The 15,284-nt window shown below is 43.8% G+C and overlaps 1 protein-coding gene across 1 annotated transcript; it reads left to right on the top strand.

The window, feature by feature from the left end:
• The first annotated feature begins 1,618 nt into the window (after positions 1–1,618).
• LOC115392457 (NADH dehydrogenase [ubiquinone] 1 alpha subcomplex subunit 9, mitochondrial-like) lies at positions 1,619–13,824 on the top strand. Its single transcript, XM_030097077.1, has 11 exons — positions 1,619–1,707; positions 2,839–3,012; positions 10,274–10,371; positions 10,499–10,590; positions 10,690–10,831; positions 10,920–11,022; positions 11,113–11,183; positions 12,867–12,943; positions 13,140–13,235; positions 13,423–13,489; positions 13,582–13,824. The coding sequence occupies exons 1-11, from the start codon at positions 1,653–1,655 to the stop codon at positions 13,750–13,752; spliced, it is 1,146 nt and encodes a 381-aa protein (XP_029952937.1). The 5' UTR covers positions 1,619–1,652; the 3' UTR covers positions 13,753–13,824.
• The last annotated feature ends 1,460 nt before the right edge of the window (positions 13,825–15,284 follow it).

Raw genomic sequence — 15,284 nt, 5'->3', positions numbered from 1 at the left:
TATCAAAATGTTTTGTATGTTTGTGTTATTCTTAATATTTTTTATATTAGAAACAAAAGACAATCCTATTATTGATAGTTTGTGCCTTGCAGTATTAGAATTTTTGCACTTTATTATCTGTGTCCAGTTGGATTAGAAATATTTCCCCCCAACATGAATTTAACCTTAATTAGTTTTATCAACTGTAACAAGATGTAAAAAAAATTGATTTGCTTTTTATAACTAATTTATGTTTTTTGAAGCCAACAGAGATCCAACTAAAGACAGACTTGTCCCTTTCAGATGTTTAAGCAAACATAAATCCCAAGATGGTGGACTGTAGCTGAATAGAAAAGCAATTTTTATGTATTTTATGATGAAATAAAATAGTTTCAAAGACTGTTTTTTTTTTCTCTTGATATTTCGCGTTTCCTTTCCAGTCCCATTGTTTATTAAACAAATCTGTCATGAAGCTCTTCCATTGCATTCCAACATCTAGGTAGGTACAGCGTACAAGCTTGTAAATCTTTGGAGAAGATCGCCATCAATCAAACTGGAATTTCTTATGGCTGGCAGAGACGGGGAGCGCTATTGGCGCACAATGGCAGCTGTTATTTTATGTGGTTTGTAGTGACAAAATCTCCACATACTATGTTTGTTGTTGATTTGTCTGTTTAATACTGTTCGATTCACCCAAGTAATTGTATCAGCACAACTTGTGATGTTTCCAAACACCCTTGATCCTATGAAAAAGGATTCTTCTTTTACCAGCTGGTTTGATTTCACATCTATTGTTTGTTGTTTCCTTTAGCTGTATTTCTTACAGACACCAGTTTCCTCTTTTCTTTGTCAATCTAGGGAGTTCATGCCAAATTGACCTGGGTCAATATCATCCAAGACCTTTTTTACAAGCACCAGTACCATGAACTTCAGTGCAATGATTTTCACTGGTCTCAATCCACTAATTCATATTTTCAATAAATTCATCAGTGAACATCATTTTTGCTTTAAACGAAGTGTCATGCATTTTTTAATCTGTCTAAGCTTGTTCTGCAGACAGTTTGGCAGCCTGTCGGGTTGTTTGTGTCTCACTGCAGCTGGCCACAGTCGGTGTTCAACCATCCCCCATATTCAAAGGTCTCAGACTCATTACAATGCAACAAATCGGTCAACAATTCCATCTTCACAGCCAACCTCATCAAACATGTAGAGATTCAAGTCCAGCAGAGTTTCCCAAACTCAACTGTAACATACTGATGATTTTCAAGTAATGTTTCTCTTTTACTGGAGAGGCTTAAAACCACCAGGATACCCGATGGCAATCCGGATTGTTACCGAATTGAATGAAGGAATGTCTGACTCCTAATTTACAACTAATTCCCTTGATCCCTTATTTCTATCCAAATTCTCTAGTTTTCATTAAACTGTTATGCTTACCTTTCCAAAACATTCACACGTGTAAAAGAAGTGTAGAAATAAATGGAATACAATATGATAAACAATGCATTTTCCATCGATTAACATTGATTTTTATACTGTAAAGGCTTGTGACTGAACAACAGAGGAATAAATGTGAAGTTTCCATCAAACAGTGATATTTTGCGCCTGTCACGTGCAGGATGACGTTTAGCGTCAGACTGTTTTGGCCCACACGGCTTGCCGTAGTCGGAAAGATGGCGACCGTAGCATTGGTTAGCCGTCCTGCGAGTGTCCTTCCAAAGATTTCAAGTAAGTAGTGAGACTTCAGGATAAAGAATATATGTATAACAACACGTATTACATGTTAACGAGCATATCTTCGTGCGCGTGTCGTCCCATCACGGGCTCCCATGTAGATTCTACACTCGGATTGAGTGACCTTGCTAACAGGCTAGGCTAATAACCTGCTAGCAAGGGCTTCGATTAGCTTTGGGAGGATATAAACATTTAAAATAAATCTATGCAGATGTTAAATAATTATCTACAACAGTTTTTTTTTCATGAAAATTACTCTTTAGTGAGTTTATTTTTCTGGCACAGTCGTGATCCGGAAAATACGGCAAGTTCAGAAACCAATGACTTTAAACTAGTCTCTTATAAATGTCAGAGGAACACGCTATGTTGTGTTATGACAGCTACAATATTCACCTTTGCAGTGTAGCTGAGCCTGCAAGGTTACTGCAGGTTATTTACTCTGTATACAATTCACGCGTGCAGGTTGTGACACCACAAAATCACCTAATTTGTCTTTTCTGGGTACTAATTTATCCAGTAGTTCCGTGCACCCCTCAAAATCGCATCCTAAAATCCACCATTGTAATATTCCACGTAATACATCGTTGTAATAATATCATTTGGCTTTAATCCTTATGGTGTTATGAAAAATTACATTACCCATGTATATAAAAAATGGATATGCATTTCAGTACTCCACAACACCAGTGGTATTGTCATAGTTCAAATACAGAGGGCTGTTGGTTCATCTTTGTGTTTAATTCAGAACATATATATGTATATTTTTATATTGGAGTTATAAGAGACAAACACAATTGTAAAAACAAAAGAACCATGTTTTAGGGTGCAACTCTAGTTAACTTTTTTTCACAAACCTTTGTCTTTAAGTACCAAGCAGTTATTTAACAGAGAACATTAAAGCGATGAACCTTTTGGAATTTAGAGCTTTCCTGTCACACTGACACCTCTGATAACTGACCTCGGTATGTACTGTAATGTCTGTTTTGGTTTCCAGACGGCCTCTTATGAAGTTTCCATGCTGTATTTTCATGTTCAAAATGCAGTATTTTATATTCTGCCTGGTCTATTGTACTGGGTCCAGCCCTTTGATGCAGACTGAAGTGTGTGTCCCTCTCCTTCTGTCAGGCACTTGCTCCCCTGCTGTGTTGTCGGCTGCCTCGGTCACCACAGTCCAGCAGAGGAAGCTGCACCATGCGGTCATCCCCAAAGGGAAAGGAGGTCGCTCCTCATCCAGCGGGATCGCGGCCACAGTGTTCGGCGCCACCGGTTTCCTGGGTCGATATGTGGTCAACAGGCTGGGTGAGTATAAAAACAAAAGATAGTGGCATCGCTGTGTATTGACTGAATCCATCCATTTTCTTTATACCTGCCTTTAGGACTTAAGTCATAGAAGTTGCCACACACACAAATAAATGCTTATGTTGTGGTGTCTGCTGGGAAGGAAAATTCCTCAAATTAGAAGGGGTGGGGTTTGGTGATGTGGGGAGTTGTGGTGCACTGTCAGTGGGGGTCAAAAAGGTGGAAGTTATCTATAACGGGTTGCTTCCTGGATTGACAGCTGTCACTCACATGTGCGGATCATAAACTCCACTGGACTCTACTCCCTCATCCGTCTCCTCTCTTTGCGACCTCCACGTTGGTGACCCTGAATTTGGACATGTCTGTGGAGTCAAGCGACGGCGCGGAAGCGCAAGGTGGTTTCGCTGTATATGCCTCTGCGATCAAGCTGCCGGACTTCTGGCAGCACGATCCGGAGCCGTGGTTCCAGCACATCGAGGCACAGTTCCAGCTGAGAGGTATAACGGCGGACGAGACGTGGTGGCAGCTCTGGATTCGACAACCACCTGCCTTATTAACAGACTACCGGGGTCTGGCGGAGGAGGCCAACAGGATGCTGCTCGCATCACGCCCGCTCGGAGTTCATGCGGCGTGGAAGCCAGAGCCGCAAAACCAGCCAGCGGAGGACGCACCAGCTAAAATCGCTGCAGCGAAGGAGCAGCGGACAGATGACGGCCACTGTGCTTTTTCCATTAGCGGTTCGGATCCCAGGCGAAGGGCTGCACGCCGCCGTGCTCGTTCCCGGTGCAGGGAATCAGCTGCCTCAGCGCTTGGTAGCAACTGTGAGCGCTGAGGATACTTACAAGCTGCTGTTTTTTTAAAGACACTGTGTCTGGGAGGCTTTTCCTCGTGGACACTGGTGCACAGCGGAGCGTTCTGCCGGCTTCCAGCACAGACAGAGCCAGTGGTGAGCACAGCTCGCAGCTGGATGCAATAAACAAGACCCCAATCTGCACGTTTGGCACCAGGTTTGTGACTGTGTGTTTTGATGGTCGGCAGTTCGGCTGGGATTTTGTGATGGCTGATGTGGCCGTGCCGATTCTCCGGGCTGATTTCCTGTGCACACATGGATTATCGGTGGGCATTATAAACTACCGCTTGGTGGACGCACTCTCCTTCTCCTCATATCCATGCACCTTGGGGAAGGGGGGATAGCTTTTCCTCGTGAAGTCTGTCCACTGGGGATGTGTACCAGCGGCTCCTGGCTGAGTTTCCAGATCTCACAGTCCCCACCTTCTCAGCTTCCCTCGTTAATCACAGGGTAGAACAGTATATCTCCTGGGCCGCTGGTTTTAGCGCACCCTCGCCGGCAGGATGTGGCTAAGCTTGGGATCGCCAGGGAGGAGTTTGCCGCTATGGAGCGACTGGGAATTGTGCGGCGCCCTGGCAGCCCGTGGGCCTCACCCCTGCACATGGTCCTGAAATCGGATGGCAGCTGGAGGCTGTGTTTTGATTTTCAGCACCTGAATAACATCACCAAGCACGATCAGCACCTGGCAGGGAAAGTTATGTTTTTCGGGGTGGACTTAGTCAGAGGCTACATCCTGGTCCACCCCCAGCACGTGGCCAAGACTGAGCTGATCCCTTCTTTTGGGCTATTTGAGTTTCTGCAGATGAAGTTTGGACTGAAAGGTGTGGCGCAAACTTTCCAGCGGCTGATGGACTCTGTGTTAAGAGAGCTGATGTTCCTGTTTGTGTACCTGGATGGGATCCTGGGGGCCAGCGTCTCGGCCGAGGAGCACCTGTTACACTGGCAACAGATCTTCGAGAGGCTTACCAAGCACGGACTGATCATTAATCCAGCTAAGTGCTTCCTGGACTGACATCTGTCACTCGCATGTGCTGATAACAAACTCCGCTCGACTCTACCCCCTCGTCCGTCTCCTCTCTTTGCAACCTCCACAATGTGTCTGAAGTTGGAACTGTGTGACATTGTACTCATGGACATTCTTGTGTTGTGGTTTTTCATGTTTTTATATTTGAAAACACATTTTTAGTCTTTTGAAATACCAAAATGAATCAGATTTCATAATTTTCTAAACAAGCGAGAAATTATTAGTTGTCAAGTTCACATCACTTATTTTTGAATCTGCAGATGAATTAGTTTTTGAAATAAATTTTTTTGATGTGATCATAGTTCTTTTTCATCACAAATTACTGCAGTATTTTTTATTTCTCTTGTTTAGTAAAAAAAAAAGCAATAAATTATCTCTATATTATCCATAACTCTATGGATAAGCTTGTAAATTTCAATCAATTTCAATCAATTTATTTTTGTATAGCCCAGTATCACAACAACAGTTGCCTCAGAGGGCTTCAAGATGTTACATTGATTGGTAAAAATAAAAACAGTGAATAAGCATAATATTAATGTGTCAAATTCACAGTAACGAGACAAAACGAAGCAACCACCGCCTTCGACCCTCACATCCGGCAAGAAAAAACTCCAAAAACCCAGTGGGAAAAGAAGAAATCTTGGGGAGAACCACAGTATGGAGGGATCCCTCTCCCAGGGACGGACAGCTTTGGCAACAGCTAGCATGAGACAATAAGAAGTAAAGCCTAGGACTATGTTGAGTACAGTCCGTTGGACGGTCCAGCACAGGAACTACGGATCCCAGAGGTAGAACTGAAGCCAGTCCGCGGGCAGGACCGACAGGAGTGTCCTCCCAGTCCGGCCGGAGCTTGTTCGTAGGCCCTCGTGACAGTGGAGTCAGCAACTGAAACTGGAGAAGACTCCCACTCGAAGGGGGGGGCAGCAGGTGAAAAGCAATGAACGGACTAAAGGGAATAACATTCAGACATTAGAGGATAGGACTCAGTGCACCGTATTTCCCACAGCATTCTAGCTCCTAGGGCAGCTTTGTGAATAGTTTAGTATTTAGACTAGTATTTAGTTAGTATAGTTTAGTTTAGTAAAGTTTAGTAAAGTTAAGTTAAGTTAAGTTAAGTTTAGTTTAGAATCCCTAGCTGACCTGATCATAGGCTGCATCGAAGAGAAACGTCTTGAGCCTAACCTTAAATGTGGAGACTGTGTCTGCCTCTTTGACACCACTTGGAAGCTGGTTCCATAAAAACGGTGCCTGATAGCTAAAGGCTCTTCCACCTAATGTCCATTTAGAGACTCTAGGAGTCACCAGTAACCCTGCATTTTGAGAGCGGAGTGCTCTGATTGGTTGATAAGGCGTTAAAGCATCTTGGAGATAGGTCGGAGCCATCCCATTTAGGATTTTGTAAGTGAGGAGAAGGATTTTAAATCTAACTCTAAACTCGACAGGAAGCCAGTGAAGAGATTTTAGAACGGGAGTAATGTGTTCATGTAGGATGTTCTAGGTAGAATGTTTCTTATTTTAGCTATGTTGCACAAGTGGAAATATGCTGTTTTACAAGCCAGGTTGATGTGTGCTTTAAAGGAGATATCCTGATCAAATAAGACCCCGAGGTTCCTCACAGTAGAGGAGGAAGATACACTGACGTTATCTAAGGTGATTATCTGTTCAGATAGACACTCTCTCAGTTTATGGGGGCCTAGTATAATGACCTCTGTTTTGCCAGGATTAAGACGGAGATAGTTCGTAGTCATCCAGGAGTTAATTTCTCTGATACAGTCACTGAGTCTGTCTATTTGATTAGTTTGATCAGGTTTCATAGATAAATACAGTTGTGTGTCATCTGCATAACAATGAAAATTGATATCGTGGCTTCTAATTATGTTCCCTAAAGGAAGCATATATAACAGAAATAAAATTGGCCCGAGCACGGACCCTTGAGGAACCCCATAACTGACCTGGGAGCACGGTGAGGACTGTTGGTTAACGTGAACAAATTGGTACCTATTAGATAAATAGGATTTGAACCAGCAGAGGGCTTTTCCTCTGATGCCAACCTCACATTCTAACCTCTGCAGGAGAATATTGTGGTCGACTGTATCAAAAGCTGCACTGAGGTCTAAGAGAACCAGGATTGAGACTAGACCTGCGTCAGCCGCCAATAGCAAGTCATTAGTGACTTTAACTAACGCAGTCTCAGTGCTGTGATAAGCTCTATATCCTGACTGAAATTTCTCAAATAAACTATTGTCCTGTAGGTGGCGGCAAAGCTGTTTAACCACGACTTTTTCCAGGACTTTTGAAATAAAAGGCAGATTTGATATTGGTCTGTAGTTGGCTAGAATATCAGGATCAAGATTAGGTTTTTTCAGCAGTGGTTTGATTACTGTGAATTTAAATGACTGTGGCACATAGCCAATTTCTAGAGATGTATTTATTATAGTTAAGATCGTATTTAAAATAACTGGAAGAATATCTTTGAAAAGCTTAGTTGGAATTGGATCTAGGAGACAGGTCGAAGTTTTAGAAGACATTACAATCGAAGTAATCTCAGCCCCATTTACTGGTGAGAAACTATCTAGTATTTCAGGTATTTCAGGTGGAGGCAGTGGCTGGTTTCCCTGAGCTTGATCTGAGGAAAGTGCTTCATTGATTTTACCTCTGATGGTTATAATTTTATCATTAAAGAATTTAAGAAAGTCATGGCAGTTTGAAGATTCTGGGATTATTGGTTCCACTACAGTATGACTGTTTGTCAGTCTGGCTACAGTGTTGAACAGAAACCGAGGGTTATTTTTGTTTATTTCTATTAAACAAGAGTAATATAATGTCTTGGCTTTAAAAAGAGTTTGTTTATAGCTTAGCAAGCTACATTTCCAAGCCTTCAGAGATTGTTCCGATTTAGATTTACGCCACAGTCTTTCTAATTGCCGAGTTTTTTGTTTGAGAACACGGGTTTCAGAATTAAACCATGGAGCAATGCGCCTGGGTCGATTGGTTTTCAGCTGCAACGGAGCCACTACGTCAAGGGCAGATTTTAGTGAGTGCATAGCACTGTCAACAAACTGATCACTATTATCACCACTAGTCAATAAGCTCATTTCTGTGAGTTCACAAGGTAATGCAGCAAATGCAGGCTGGATCAATTCTTTGTACCGAGCCACAGATTTTTCAGATAATGTCCGTATCAACTGAATTTTATCTTTTTGAGCAGAGTAGTCTTCAATCAAAACCTGAAAAGTAATTAAAAAATGGTCTGAGAGTATGGGGTTCTGAGGGAGAACATTTAGGTCACTGACTTCTATCCCATATGTTAAAACTAGATCCAGGGTGTGCTTGTGACTATGAGTGGATTCATCAACATTTTGAGTGAAACCGATACTATCTAATACTGCAATAAACGCATTACTCAAACTGTCACCAGAATCATCCACATGGATATTAAAGTCACCTATTATAAGGATCTTGTTAGGAGTCAATACTATATTGCTTAAAAACTCTGAGAACTCAGTTAAAAAGTCAGAGTAAGGACCAGGAGGTCGATACACAATAATTAATAGCACAGCTTTTTGATTCTTCCAATTTGGACAAGTAAGCGTTAGTATTAAGCTTTCAAAAGAGTTGAATTTAACATTAGTTTTGGGTTTAAGAAGAAGACTGGAGTGCGATATCACTGCCACACCTCCACCTCGACCTGTTGATCTAGCTGTTTGGAAATTAACATAGGTTGGAGGGGTACATTCATTGAGCCTCACATAATCATCTTGCTGAAGCCAAGTTTCTGTTAGAGCAAGGAGATCAATGTTATTGTCACCGATAAGGTCATTAACTAACAGAGATTTAGTGGAGATTGCTCTATTGTTTAGTAGACCACATTGTATGTATTTCCTACTGGAAGAGTTATTCTGTCTCGTACAGGTGTTAAGCTTTTTACCCATTGACTTTTTTCTAATGCTTTGAGCACTATGGAAAGACACAGTCTGTTTGCATAGGTAAACCTCCATGCTTGACTTGTAAAAATCCAGGAGCAGAATTAGTGATGGGATCAACAAGATCAACAGAGGAGCGTTCTACACGACTGCTCTGCGCCCGGGGCTCATAGCTGATTTGTCAATTTAGCGTACTAAGCCGATCAGCCATATTGCGAGCTAAAAGGGCTGCACCATCCAAAGTTGGGTGGATGCCGTCCCTGCGGATGAGCCCAGGCTTTCCCCAGAAGGTGCACCAGTTGTTTAGAAAAATAACTCCGTTTTCTTCACTCCATCTAGACAACCAGCGATTGAATGATGAAAGTCGGCTATACATTTCATCATTGACCAAATTGGGCAGGGGACCAGAGAATATTACGGCATCAGACATCGACTTAGCCAATTCACACACCGAGGCTACTTGTAATTTGAGCACCTCTGATTGTCTCCCCCGGGCATCATTGCCGCCTGCGTGAATCACGACTCGACGGAATCTCCTACCTTCCTGTTTTAAAAGCCTAAGGTTCCCCTCGATGTCACCCACTCTGGCCCCCGGGTAACACCTAACCTTCACCGCTGGCAGCTTCACGTCTCTAACTACAGAGCTGCCAATCACCAGCGTGTCCAGTTCAGCCGGCGTGTCTTCGCTGAGGGGAGAGAACCTATTGCAGACGTGAAGCGGTTCTTGGAGTGCTACGTGGCGGTGCTTAGCACTAGCCTTCCTCCGGACTGTCACAAACCGGTCCTGGTCTTGCCCCGGCTGCTCGGGACACGCTGCGGGGCGAGGCTTGCTAACACTCCTCTCACTGCGGGAGCGGGCTGCGAGCCCTGCCGCCACCTCGCTGTAGCTAGCGCTGCCCTGCCCCTCACATCTGCGCAGCCGCTCCTCTAACTCGGTTACCCTGGCCTCCAGCGCTGTCAATACACTGCACTTTACGCAAATACCCCTATCGTCAAGGGAGGCAGGGTTCTGACTCAACATACGGCACACTGAGCAGGAAAGAAAAGAAGACAGAGGAGAGGACGCCATAGCGGTCCCAGCGAACCAAGCTAGTTAGCACGCTAAGCTAGTTAGCACGCTAAGCTAGTTAGCACGCCGGTGGTGCTAACGGCGGAGAAGAAATGTAATTCACGAAAGATCACTGGTCAATCGGGGGCGAAAGTAACCCCGGGGGCGTAAATAACCCCGATTTTTTGATGGCTTCGTGAATTAACAGTAATAGCAAGAGAGAGACAGCAAGCACTTCAGTCGCTCGCAAGCTTCGGCGAGCTTCACCCACACGGAAAACACTCACCGGAGTGACGTCAGCCAGAGGTGCGCAGCCTGATGATGATACACGCCGCATCGACCGCTATCCTGACCGCTAATTTAAAGAGCAGCTACTGATGTCTGATTGTCTGTGTGTATTTTCTGATGATGTACAGGTCGAATTGGCTCACAGATTGTAATCCCTCACCGCTGTGATCAGTATGACTTGATGTACTTCCGACCCATGGGTGATCTTGGACAAATCATCTTCATGGTAAGACACATTTTTACACGTTCATCCAATCATGTAACATTTCTAAAACAGTGAAATATTTTAAAATGCTGGTAATAATTAGATGGAATTGACGTTTTTCTTACGTGTGTTTTTAATTCTGTCTTAGGAGTGGGATGCAAGAAACAAAGACTCCATCAAACGGGCTCTGGAGCACTCCAACGTCGTCATCAACCTGGTGGGACGAGAGTGGGAGACGAGGTACGCCTGTTCGGAGCAGGAAACACATTCTGTCACCAACAAGAAGCTAAAACAGGATGTCAAACTGAGTTTGATATATGTTTCCTCTGTTTTGTGAAGGAACTATCGCTTCGAGGACGTCTTTGTGAGCATCCCTCAGCAGATCGCCAAGGCAGCCAGAGAGGCCGGCATCACGAAATTCGTCCACATGTCGCATCTCAACGCGGACATACGCAGCCCATCCAAATACCTCAGGAACAAGGTGGAGGGCTTTTTCTGCGACACTCATCCTCCTCCTATGTACATAAATACAGGCTGACTATAGATCCATGTCTGCCGCTTTGTCTCAGGCTGTGGGAGAGACTGCAGTGAGGGACGAGTTTCCTGAAGCCATCATCATGAAGCCCTCCGAGGTCTTCGGCCGGGAGGACAGATTCTTCAACTACTATGCAAGTAGGTTTTTTTTTTTTTTTTTTTAATTGTTGTCTTTTTAAAATCATATTTAATATGTTAAAATGTTCATCAATTTCATTCTGTCTCCAGACATGCGCTGGTTTGGAAACGCCATCCCACTCATTTCCCTGGGGAAGGACTCAGTGAAGCAGCCTGTTTATGTGAGTGTTTTTAACAGCAGAGCTGCTCCTTCACTTCGTGTCGAATGATAATATCAACCAGTACGTCTCTTTTTCTTCCCGTCACCATAAGCAGCTGGACTGTGTGGCTCTTAGTAGGGATGCACATGGTTAACCGTTTAACCGCTAACCGATAACAGGAACTTTGACCGGTTAATACTCTCGGTTAATTTTTTTTTTTAAGCTCCAGCCGGAGCAGAGCTCTCCACAGAGCCCGTGCGTCTTCATGCACGCTGGCATTATATTACAGATATCAATGATGGCGCTGCAGATGACACCTTAAGTCACTGATTAATTCCAGGTGCCTTCATGTTGTACAGTCGGGGAGGGTGTGTGTCTTTGAGCACATTGACGCATGTGGCACAAAGCCGGCGTTACATTGAATATTATTTTTTTTATCTCCAGACGCCGCGGGTCGTCCAGATTTACAGTGAAATGGTTCGGTGTGAAGCTGCATCATCCAGATAAATATTAAGCTCCATCAGAACTGTTTAAAAATCGGATTTCAGAAGCTAAAACTTTATTTAGGAAATTAATCCGAACAAACACAAAAAATCACCAGCGGACTCACTCTCGACATAATTTAAAAAACAATAGGAGATGATTGAAGCCTACAGTTCTGTTAATTATATCCAAATCTTGTAGCTTTTTTACATTTTCGATGAGAATTTGCTGTCATTGTAAATCCGCAGTTAAGCACCGGACAGCGCCGAGTCAGTCACTCACTCGGAGCGCACATTTCCGTGTCGGAATGGTGGGACGTCTGCGTGTCGGAATAGCGGTATTTCAGAATGGTGATAAGTCTAAATGATGGTGCGTCGGAATGTCGGAGCGGCAGCATGTAACCACTCAACAGGGCGTTTAAAAGTCGTCCATGCTTCGCGTCGCTTTGGAGCCTCGGCGCTCCACGCTCTGCGCGTTCAGGCGCACTGTTCCACACATCCTCCAGAAGCTTTTCTGGCACTACAGACTGTTTCTCTGCTCCTTTATTACAGATTATTTAGAGAAAATTAAGCACATGTATTGTCAGTGCGTTATCATTTAATATTAAAGTTTATTTAGCCTTTTTTTTTTTCTTTTTTCTGAATCGCGGGGCGGCGCCGGAGCGATTCCCTCGGCAGACCTTCTCCTCCCTCCAGACAGCCTGCTGTCTCCATCCACGAGATGCCGTCACTTTTACTGTCATATTTTGTTTTCTGTGGCGCTCTGGCGATGCGCATACCGGCGCGACCTGCGCGCAACGCGGTCACAAATTCTGGCTGCTGCGCGGACGTCCACAGATCGGTCCACGCAGACCAATGCGCAACGCACACCCACGCAGACATGTGAAGCATGGACGGGCTTTAAACCTTATCAGTTAATGGTTATTAACCGGTTAAAGGGCGTCGGTTAACGGTCATAAAAAAATATATAAAATGTGCATCCCTAGCTCTTAGCCTGTGTTCAGTGTTGTCGTGTGGTTTTATGGTTCAGAGAAGTATATATAAGAGAAGATTTTTTTTCTCAAATTTTAGCTGAATTTTGTCAAATCTGACTGAAGGATGTGGATGATTCTGAATTCTTCACTCATAAGAACTCTTGGAAAGTAAACCATTTCTCTACTATCATTACTTTATTCAGCAGCACGCCACTAACTGCTCTCTCTGTGGTTTTTGACTCCCTCAGGTGGTCGATGTGGCCAAAGCCATCATCAACGCCGTCAAAGACCCGGACGCTAACGGGAAGACGTTTGCTCTCGTCGGGTAGGCGCTCACCTCCACAGAAACACTGTCTTTCACCTCTTCTGTCAATGAGTTGAACAGATCGTGAAAACTGTAAAGATACAGAGCGGATTGAATGGTGTGGTTGTACAGGTTCTACTCAAACCACTGCTAGAAAGCAAAATTTACATTTCTTTCAAAGTGAAGATGTTTTCTTTTTCCTTTTTTCTTGGCCTAGTCCCAACCGCTACCTCCTCCATGACCTGGTGGAGTACATCTACGCCGTGGCGCACAGACAGTTCGTGCCATACCCGCTGCCTCGCCCCTTCTACCAGTAAGAGTTCACAACTTGTTTGCTCAGCGCCGGCGTCTGTCGGAGCTTCTGCCGATCATGTGATGACCACACATAATTAAAGCAAACATCGCTTATCAACTGTTGTTTTAATGAAAACGCTATCGGTCAGGAGCAAGAGTCTCTTCAGTGCAGACGCTGTTTAACACCGCCTGCACTTCTCTTTCAGTCTGGCTGCCCAGTTTTTTGCAATGAACCCGTTCGAGCCTTGGACGACCCCCGATAAAGTGGACAGGGTAAAAAAAAAATCCATTCAAACTCATCGACCCGCTATTTCTCTTGTTTCCACGTTTGATGAGAGGTATTCTGCACTGCTCCTGTCTTCCAGTTTCACACAACGGACATGAAATACCCGGGACTTCCCGGTCTGGAGGATCTGGGCATCACTCCATCGACCGTGGAACAAAAAGCAATCGAGATCCTGCGTCGCCACCGCCGCTTCCGTTACCTGGAGGCGGAGCTGGACGAGACCAAGCCGGCCAAAACCGTCAACTACTGAAGTGCTGGATGAGAAAACCGCTTTGTCTTTCACCCTATTCTGTACATAAATAAAGAATTGTCCTAAGATGATGCCTTTGTGTCAAGTGTTGGTTTGTTTGTTTGTTTGTTTTACTACAGTAAATGAGTTCAGCAGCACTGAGACGTGACACGCTGCTGCAGTTCGTGATATTTGGGCCACATTCAGAGCAGTTTGATCTCAAAGTGGACCGGACCTGTAAATAATATTATAATCTCTACATAACCAGAAATCTAAATGTCTGTTTTATTGCAAAAAAGTATTAATATATAATTAACATGAAATCTGAATAAAGCTAGTACAATTTGGACAATATGCCTCAGTTCACCAGGTGCTTTACGACTTCCAGACAGTGGATTTTTATTAAACTACTTACATCTTGAAGGGCCTAAAACCTTTGGCCACATGTAGCTGGAACATAAAAATAAAGTGGGCTGGTCAATACTGTGATCAGTGAAATTCTAGAAATTATCTTTAATGTAGACAAATTCTACATTTGTGTGGTAAACCTGATCACTTGAACCGGCTCATCAATACAAACTACAGTGCGCCTCTGCTGGTCAAATAAATACATTGCAATTAAAGCCATAATTTCTCACAGTTCACAAATTTCAGTCAAATTCTTGAACACTCACACTGTTACCTTTGTCATAGCTGATTTTTAAAAATTCCAAACAAATAAAATTCCCAGTGGCATTTTCTGTCCTGTTTTAGTTTGTGGCTGGAGCTGATCCCAGCTGTCTGGGCGAGCCAGTTTCTCTGACGACTCCCAGAAAAGATCCATGTTGTAAGACGTCTGAAGATCCCTGCATGTGGTGCAACACAGCCAGACTCTCTAAGCCAGGAGAACCTCGTCTACATACATTCAACATCAACGACTTAATCATCCATTTGTCAGTAAGAACCGAAAAGACTCTTCTTTACGCATGTCTGTTGATTATGTATGTCTGTTGGTTAGCTGTTGACAGCTAACCAACCAATACTGACATTTTCTTTAAGTCCATCCATCTCGAGGGTTTAACTGCTTCTTACAATCAAGGTATGAGCATCTCTGGCTGCAGCATGTTGAAGCTGATGGGCTCCGGCAGCAGGCGCCCAGATCAGAGGTCAACTAGGGAGAGGAAGCAGAGGCTAGTTTGTACAAGCTCACCAAAAGCTGGAGAGGAAAAAAAAAACAAAAAAATTCTACTGCCACGTTCATTTGTTGAGGTCAGAATTACAGATAAGTATGAATATGAATCTGCCCTGACTTGTATCAGCAGATATCCTGCTTCTAGTGGTGTAACATAATAAAATCTACATGGCTGCAGTGTGCGGCTTCGAGCGGAAGCAGTGTGGATTGCATATTGAATGGATGATGTATCAACAGATAAACTTGCCCGTCTTTACGTTTGAATTGTTCTGACGGGAATGCTTGTTCACGTTGATACACACGCAGTGGTTCTTATCAACCCCAGTAAAACAATAAAACTCTCACAAATCTAAAGAAGGGTTTGTTTGCTTTAGAGGCTTTG

The sequence above is a fragment of the Salarias fasciatus genome, chromosome 7, assembly GCF_902148845.1.
Source record: "Salarias fasciatus chromosome 7, fSalaFa1.1, whole genome shotgun sequence".
NCBI lineage: Eukaryota > Metazoa > Chordata > Actinopteri > Blenniiformes > Blenniidae > Salarias > Salarias fasciatus.
The sequence above is the reverse complement of the archived record's forward strand: the minus strand, read 5'-3'. Positions and strand labels throughout refer to the sequence as shown.

Bases quoted from the DNA above. Each gene is read 5' to 3' on its own strand.
- LOC115392457 (XM_030097077.1), top strand. From the start codon at position 1,653: ATGGCGACCGTAGCATTGGTTAGCCGTCCTGCGAGTGTCCTTCCAAAG. The intron at 11,023-11,112 runs GTAGGTTTTTTT...TTCTGTCTCCAG, and splicing joins ATTCTTCAACTACTATGCAA to ACATGCGCTGGTTTGGAAAC. The intron at 12,944-13,139 runs GTAGGCGCTCAC...TTCTTGGCCTAG, and splicing joins AAGACGTTTGCTCTCGTCGG to TCCCAACCGCTACCTCCTCC.